The 9,098-nt window shown below is 32.5% G+C and overlaps 1 protein-coding gene and 1 long non-coding RNA gene across 2 annotated transcripts in view; one reads left to right on the top strand and one right to left on the bottom strand.

Annotated features, from left to right (window-relative positions):
* Nucleotides 1-8,092, top strand: part of LOC144977122 (lon protease homolog 2, peroxisomal-like) — a gene marked incomplete in the record, with an annotated part of 17,588 nt that extends 9,496 nt beyond the window's left edge. The window contains 3 exon segments of the mRNA XM_078921949.1: nt 1,145-1,339; nt 2,179-2,289; nt 3,405-8,092. Coding sequence (XP_078778075.1) covers nt 1,145-1,339; nt 2,179-2,289; nt 3,405-3,518 — 420 coding nt within the window.
* LOC144977123 (uncharacterized) overlaps nt 1-9,098 on the bottom strand; it is a 29,271-nt gene that overhangs the window by 19,303 nt on the left and 870 nt on the right. The window lies entirely within an intron of this gene.

Genomic DNA, 9,098 nt, shown 5'->3' with positions numbered 1-9,098 from the left:
TAATTGGGTAACAAGCAAAAAGGTAGACATTTGATACTATAATTGTTGTTTGTGTGACTAACTTCTCATGTTTCACAAATCTGAAATAAAAGGAATGCTCTAAAACAATTATTTTAGGTCAACCATTGACTTGTGGCAAGTCACTCACCTTTGAGACAGATGTAGGTATGAATCATAGATATTGGGTTTTTATTTTGTAATTATTTTAATTTTTTTTTCTTTTCCTTGTGACCTCAGTTTTAATGGCTGTATCCCATTTAAACCTATTGGTGATAAACTTTTTACTGGATGTATTGTCATTTTTACCATGGCTGGTGGCAAGTCACCCACATTTGAATCAGTGTTTTGTAGATTTGAATCATAATAAAGACACCTTTTTTTTTGTTTTGTTATTTTTTTTATGTTTTTGTTTTGAACTCAAGAGTTTTAATGGCTCTATCTTATATAATCCTATCTGTGGTAAACTTTTCACTGGGTATGTTATCATTTTTGCAATTACAGATACGTTTTTTTTTTAGTTTTGACCCGGCATCAGATATCGCATTTTCACTAAGAGAGCAGAAATAGCGATTTGACTTAGGCTTGATTAAGTCAAGTCTACATTTTTACAAGATAGATAGTGACAGAAATTCTGATTTGAAATTGGCATTAAAGAGTTGGTTGTCCAAAAATATTTTTAAAACAGCAAAAAAAAGATAAAATTCCCTTTATTTCTTCCTAAGGGGAAATTTGTATTTATGGTCTTTTCCAAGGGATGACTGGAATAACCCTGACATCAGCGGCAGTGCATCACTGCTAGGGCGAAATTACTTGCTGGAGGCTACGAAACTTAGCAGATAGTTGAACTGGGTACCTTTCTTAAGCAAAGACTATACTGTTGAGCCATGCTTCTCCTACGGTCTTAAAAATGGTTCATTTTCTTTATAACTATTGTATGTCTTTAAAGTATGACTTACCACTAGATTATTCCAATGGAAAAGTCTATATGGGCAATATATCAGTGTTAGTAGTGGACGGAGGTTTAAGTATATTGAGATTGATTGAGGGTTTAGTGAATTTATATGACATATATTAAACAAATAGCCAAGCTGCTTTCGAATTCCAAATCACACAATTAATAAAATCTAAAATTCTAATCCATCAGCTGGATCTCATTGACAAGAATCTTCTTCATAAAAATGACATCCATATCCATTTCCCTGCTGGTGCCGTGGGCAAAGATGGGCCGTCTGCTGGTGTTACCATAGCAACCGTCCTCTACTCCCTCTTCAGTGGAAGATGTGTCAGATCCGACACAGCCATGACAGGGGAGATCACTCTCAGAGGTGTTGTCCTGCCTGTAAGTTCTATAGTACTAATTCTAGAATAGAAGCTTTTATATGGGGTACTTATATGATTGTATAAATTCACCCAGAAAGCTTAATGATTTCTATCATGTTCCTGAATGCCACATAAATCAAATTTTCAATACAATTTGTCTTCTTTGAGAGTTCCTTTCTCCTTTCCTTTTTTAATTATAACTCAGAATTTTTATTATTGAAAATACGTCTTATTCAAATCTGAATCAAATCTGTTCAAATCTGAATTAAATCTGAATCATTTGTTCAAAATGTCTAAACTTTAAACATAAAAATGTTCTCACGTTAGAGTGGGTAGAGTTTATTTATCATTGATATTCTGCTGATGTGCAGATATTTTGAGTTGTATTTTAAAAGACCTTTTCACTCATTTTGTTGGAAACAAGTCATTAATAATGTTACACAATAAAATGAGGCACATTTGATAATCTGATCCACCATTATGCTCTTGTACCAACTACCAAGAACAATATCAGTGTAAACTTTAAAATTGTTTGTAACAGCCCAATTTTTCTGGATCTCTTGCGTGCGCATTTTGTCAATTATTTCATTGCTGTTTACTCCTTCCTTCAAATAAACAAACTTACTCAGACTGAGTGTTATTGTCGATCTGATAAAAGAAAGAAAAGAAATGTGGTAAATTTCCAGTATAACAGTTATTTGTCATAGTTATAGTGCTATTACTAGAATTAGAGTTTCACATTTTCAAGAGAATGAATTAAAACCTTGAAAGGGGAAAAATGTATCATGTCATTAAACAGAGAAAATAAGACTTCATAAACTTCCTTTTCCCATTGAAAACTTTTTGCTTCATTTTCAGGTTGGAGGAATCAAGGAGAAGGTCCTAGCTGCCCATCGGGCTGGTCTGTCCAGGGTGATTTTACCACAGAGAAATGAGAAGGATCTACATGACATCCCTGAGAATATTAAGGTGAGTAGCTCTAATCTCAAGGCAGCCACAATTCAATCTGGACTGCAGGTGTTTCCTTTTCAGGGTTGCTAGCTAGAATGAGAATGTGTGTGTTTTATAAGCAATGTTGTCCAAAATAAGCAAGTACGAGAAATTTTACAAAATGTGAAAATTAAGGAAGAGACACAAATGAGCGAAAAGTGGTATCAGCTATAAGAAGTTTTTGGTTCTCTTGGATATTGACTCATTCAGTGGATGATCAAAGATGTTTTGAGTCGCCGGATGTGTCTTGAGTTGATAAATGACGTTCATGCTTTCTTGCCCTCTGCTAATCTTATCTATCCTCAAAATTGTGACATTAACTGATAACTTAGCAAAGTTAAGTAACGAAGTCATGCGATGGGTTTTTGGTATGGCAAGTCTACCTTTATATATCTTCCTAATCTTTTACAATCAAGACTTCATTTTACTCTGATGTAACATCACGTCTTTCTATTAAAAAGACAACCTCCACCCCCCCCCTCCCTTTTACATTGTGCTATATCCACTAAATGTGTTCAAAGCACTTTACAAGGGGTTCCAAGCTAACATCAAAATTTAATGTAGGACAAAACATAATGCTTGAAAGGCACTGTTACAATTTTTCTCATCTGGCCAGGTACACTTTTCACATTTGAGTGCGGTGAGATAAAATGAGTAAAGAGTCTTTTTCAAGGACTCAACCTTGTGCCATCCACAGCAGGACTTGAATCAGGGACTGATATGTCAGATTATGAGTGTCATACTACAAGACCATAAAGCTTTACCATTGATGGTAAGAAAGAGAGAACAGAGATGGAACTTGGACTTCACACAAAACTAAAATTTCAATTCTGTTACTGCTCTCTTGCTTAAATAGCTGAAGCCTTCATCAGCTTTATCTATGTGTGAGAAATTATGATTTGAAGAATAAATAAAGAAAAGAAGTCTTAATGTTTTTGTTGTCTGAGAAACAGCACGAACTCTCGTCTAAAACTTTAGATTCAATTTTCAGTATACAGTACATCCAATATAACACCATGTGGAACTCACGCGTTACAAGTTTATTCTCAATTCACTTACTCTTTTGTTTTTGTGTTTTGTCATGCCTTTAACAGAAAGATCTAAGCTTCCTCTTTGTGAGCCAACTAGAAGATGTCCTGTCTGCAGCATTTGATGACGGATTTCCTTCCATTGAAGACATCAACGTTTTACCCTCATCCAAACTTTGAACTTGTAAATTCCAAATCATTGAGTAAAAGAAAAAAACCAAAAAAACTTGGCTATCATTGCCACGATCCACGACCCTTATCTTTTAAACAGCTCTCAAACTTGGGACTAGCCACAGGTTTGAGAGTTTTTGATAATTTGAGGAGCTTTTTAATCGGTCAATATTTGAAGGACGAATTTTGTGGCCAAAATCTTCAAAATGTGTTGTTTTTTTATCAGAGTACAGCATTTAAGTTTCTGTGGTGGATTGTTACATAATATGTATATCTTGATAAGTCATAATAAACAGAATATGGGAAATGGTATTCAAATTATGAAAATAATGTCATATATTGTTGAGCAAGCTGTCAATGTTTTATTCGAGTAAATAAAAACTGAAATTAGAAATTAGGGAAAAGATAGAATTGGGTTTAATAAAAGAGGTTGTTAGAAAAATCTGAAATGGATTATTAGAAAAAAGCTGAAACGTGTGATTAGAAAAAAGGATAAAAGCAGAAATGTGTCATGAGAAACAGGTTGACAAGTTTTATTTGAAAAAAAAAAAAAGAGATGAAATTTATTATTAGAAAAAAGCTGTTAAAATGTTATTAGAAAAAAAGAATTAAAAGCATGTCAACTATTGCACAAGAACATCATTAAATCAAATTAACTTGTTGTAAAGAAGAGTTTGATGCCAGAGTTAAGGAATTTGTAGCTGTGTTCAACCATAGGAAGCACACATAATTTAACTTGAGCATTTATAAAGTACAATATCCACTAAACGAGCTCAAAACACTTTACAAGTGGTCCCTAGGTAACAGCAATACATGTAGGACGAGACATGAAGCTTATTTAACAATATTACATTTTCCCCATCAGAGACAATGCTATTAATAGCCAAGTACTCATTTTACATCTGAGTATAGTGAGAGAATGTGAGTAAAGAGTCTTTACTAAGGACTCAACTAAGCGCCACTCTGAGTGGGGCTTGATCTCTGGACCTTCCAATCCAAAGACAGGTGTCATACCACAAGACCACATACCACATGCATTTATCAGGTTTAATGCGGCGAATTGTATTCGTCCATCCTCATAACTAGTAATTTCTGGCCCCGTGGCTTCTAAATTTTTAACATAAATAACCGATATGTTTGATATTGAATGGGATGAAATTGGAGTAGAGGTCTGAATGAGTATGTTGGACATAGGCAACATAAGCATTCGGTGGGTTACTCTTCAAGATGGGTTCTCATAATTATAAAGTCAAAAGTGTCTTTGGAATATGGTTGAGATCGAGTTTAGTTTAACTTGTACCAGCAGTTTTACAGTAATTGCATCTGCCTGTAACTAGGTACCAATTCATCCTTGAGTCGAGTGGGTCAATTTGACTTAAATGCTTCACCCAAGGATAATATTCCTGTTCGTGGATGTGAGATTATTGTTATCTATTTTTTAAATATTTTTTACACGACGAGACACCTCACCACCACTCAGTCATTGACACCAAATAAGAGTGAGGCACAGCTTTCAAAGAAATTTACAGATTTTATGCTTGTGCCTTCAATAGGGAGGAATAAAAAGAGAAAGATTTGTGTTTGTTTAAATATTTTGGTATTGCAACTATTGCTCAATGTATGAATTTTGAGGATGGTTAAGGAGAAGAGTTTTTTTTAAAAAGAAAAAGGAAGAAGGAAAAGGAGGAATGTGATTTCAAAATGTCATATTTTATATTAAAAAATTCTAGATGTTACAATAGAGTTTCATATTATTTTTTTTTTAAGTGTCTGACAATTTATTTAAATTTATGAGAGTTGCAGGATTTGTTTTAATTTTACATTTCATTTATGTTAAATTTGCAACATGTGATGATCTTTATTATTTACATAACTAAATTATTGACGATATTTTAAAATAATTACCATGTTTGATATTTCACTACCTTTTTGATTAACCGTATGATATGATGTCTTGTAAGTATGATTAATTTCTGATTTACAATTTTTTTTTTTTTCATTTAAAACAAGGGTTTACTACTTGCATAATTTCTTATGCATTTTGTTATATAAGTGGAACTTACATATTTCAGTCATGGGATGTTCTTTATTTATGCTTTTTTTTTGTTTGTTTGTTTGTTTTATTTCTTAAATGTACTGCTCTTGAAAAAATATTGGCAATTTCCTCCATTTCTTTTTGTAACCGTCAATATTTTCAAGGGAGACAATTCAAGACGAGTTATGTTAATTGTCTTTGCGAGTCATTTAAATATTTGATGTCTATGTTAGATTGTACAGGAAAGAGGAAACCCGCCAAATAGTCAGACTAAGTAGACAGTAAGCACTTGCAAAGCTGCTGAGAAATTAAGCCATGTGTGTTGTTTTTTTTGTATGTTTATGTTTGTAGTTACCTTCAGTGTAACGAATTTTATTTGATTCTTGTTTGTATTTTATCGCGTATATAACACTCCATTCACTTGATTTTTTTCTGAAGTAAGAGTTGTTATATTGTCTTATTAATGCTTTTGTATGTTTTGCTTTTAATATCCTGTCACAGTAAATGTTGACATTTTTCACCTCAGACTGTAGGCATGGCAATATTTTATGATTTTCAGTCCTAGTTCTATCATTTTTAATAAATCAATTTATTGCTTATATTTTGACATTTTATCATTAAAATTACAGTTGTATGATTTTATCACAGGGAATCAATAAAATAAAAGTAGTCCTTCAGAGTCATTTGGCTCATGGAGACGGAGTTTATCCTGGTTTCTATAGTGGGAAACGAATAATAGCAATGGATTGCTTCCCTTTGGATAGGATTCTAGTTTGGTATATTAAGATGACCCCCCCAAACTTGTCAAAAAGCGTAAGGGGCAGTTTGGGTCTTTTCTAAAAGAATTTTTAATCATTCTGTATCATTATTGTAGTTTTTTAAAAAACTTTTTTTGTGAAAAATATACATTATCTGTGTTGATACCCGTTTTGCGACCTGGTTTGGGGGTCTGCCATAAAAAATATATAACAATCTTGTGGCAGATTTTCCACAAAAACGAATGAAAGAATAACCTCCACATTCTTCCCTCTTCTCAACATTGTAGCATTTTGTGTCACCATAGAGAGATTTTACAGCTTTAACTTATGGAATTTTTATAAGAACATTACAAAGTTGCGAATCAAAATGTTATGACAAAATTGATGTTAAAAATTTATAATTTGGATTATAACTCAAAATACACATACCTTATAGACAAAAAATCTCTCCATGGTGACATAATACGTTATCTCTGTGATAAATTCAGACAATTTGATAGAATAGATTCTGAGAAACGATTGACACAGTATCCCATACCCCTAGAGACATAACATATTGAGAAAATAGCAAAATAGATTTCCGTTTTTCACACTTTTCTTACTACCTGTACCCTTTTTCAACTGTGTTTTTAATGTCTTTATAGTCTACTTTGAGAAGTTGGACTGCAATAATATTATTTCTAATATAGTAAAATGTCGCGGAAAGTACTTTGTGATATACTAGCATCCTATCCAAAGGGTAGCAATCAGTTGCTAGTGTTCATTTAATGTAAAAGAAACTTAAATTAACTCTGGTCCCATTATGCCTTATGGCTCTTAAAGACTTTTTTTATAGTAGTAATATGGAAGTCTATCCATGTTATACTCTTGGTTTCTTTGTCTTGAGCCATTGTTTTAAGTTGGTTTTCTTGAATGTTTTGGTTGGTGTCTGATATTAATCTTACCATCACTATCATGATCACAAATAGCGGAGTAGTGTAATCATAATAGCATCATCAACACCACCACAGTCGTCGTAATTTTCTCTATTACAATCGTAATCATCATCATCATCATTGTTATTATTATTATCACCATCATCATTATCATCATCATCATCCTCATCATCATCATATTTGTTATCATATTCGAGACATTCATTTTTTTCTATGCTACAGCGCTTTCTCAGATCATGTTAATGTTTATCTAATCATCATTTCATTGAGCATTGTTCTCTTGTCATTTTTTATGATATCAACAATTATTAGATCTATTTAAATTTTTTAAAAAGTCCTTACAACATCGTGGTCTGATCAATGTAACTTGATGATAAACTTTAATTCATTTCTTGTTCAAAATACCAGATATTTACGAGTCGAAATGGGTATGGGTAAAATGACACACCAGAAAAGTTATCATTTGGCAATGGTTAAAAACTGTGACAATTTGAAAGTATCTTTTGTTTTATCTGTATGAAAGCTTTTGTTTTTTTTTCATTCATCGGCAGTGTGGACGACTAATAAATTGAATTTGATATGGAAGTGGAAGGCATTTTATTTAAAATAAACAGATTGACAAAGTAGAATCAGGAAACATTCACATAATTTTTCTTTGTCGATTGAACCAGAGCCTGTATTCAACTTCATCATCGTTTTCATTGGTTTCAAAAAAAAAGTTGAGCTTTTATAAGCGCAATATCCACTAGACATGCTCAAAACACTTTACAAATGGTCCAACAGCAACACACAACATTTTGAACGAAACACGATGCCTGTTAGACGATAATGCATTTTTTTTTCTGACAGAGACAACACTATTAGCGGCCAGAGTACACCAGTGCGTGGTGAGAGAATGTGAGTAAAGAGTCTTTTCCAAGGGCTCAACTATGCGCCGAGCGAGGCTCGAACCCAGGACCTTCCTGTCCGAAAGCGAGTGTCATACCATAAGACCACATCGCGGCACTGGTATCAAGCACAAAATTTCGATCATTTTACAATGGTTGAATATAAAAATTACCACCATTATCTTCCTCTGGATAAAACACAGACTTGTCATGTAATTCCTTATACCCAAATCATTTTTTTAAAAATACATATAAATCATGACGTAACTATAGTACTCTAGTCGGCCATGATATAAATCAATATAATTTGATAGTGTTTTCTCCATTCAGAAATTTTGATTGGTTATATCGATTTCTATTTTTCAATATGTTAAGGATTATAAAACTTTTTTCCTAATGATCAAATTCCGCCCAAAATCATCACTGCCTGTTAATGTGCACACTATTCGTCATTGTTAACCAGTCAAATGCAGTGGACTGGGAAAACTTGTATTTGAAAATTTGACCAGAAAACTCGTCCTTCGATTATCGATCGATTGAAATGACCCTCATCTTAGCCAAAACTCTATAACCCGGGTTTGAGAGTTTTTGCCAAGTTGATGGTCATTTAGATCGATCCATGTTTGAAGGCGAGTTTTTTTTTTCTGGTCAAATTTTTAAATACAAGTTTTTCCAGAGTCTGGAGTTAACTGGTCAAAGGAGTTAAGGAAATCTGAAATATTTTTTAATATGATAATGTATATAAATAACTATATATATATATATATATTAATATATATAATATATATATATATATATATAAATATATATATAGGTTCATCTCAGTCTTAGTTATGACAGTGATACATGTATATGAAATGGAATTCATGATGATTTGTTTTATATTTATTTATAATTGATTTTTTTATTGATGTTCATGATTTTATTCAAATTTGTTGACAATAAAATGATAATCAGAAAAAAATCTGATGTGG

The sequence above is a fragment of the Berghia stephanieae genome, chromosome 7 (genome assembly GCF_034508935.2).
Source record: "Berghia stephanieae isolate SIO BIC M18660-M18661 chromosome 7, UCSD_Bste_1.3, whole genome shotgun sequence".
In the NCBI taxonomy this organism is placed as follows: domain Eukaryota; kingdom Metazoa; phylum Mollusca; class Gastropoda; order Nudibranchia; family Aeolidiidae; genus Berghia; species Berghia stephanieae.
This window is presented reverse-complemented; position numbering and strand designations above follow the sequence as displayed.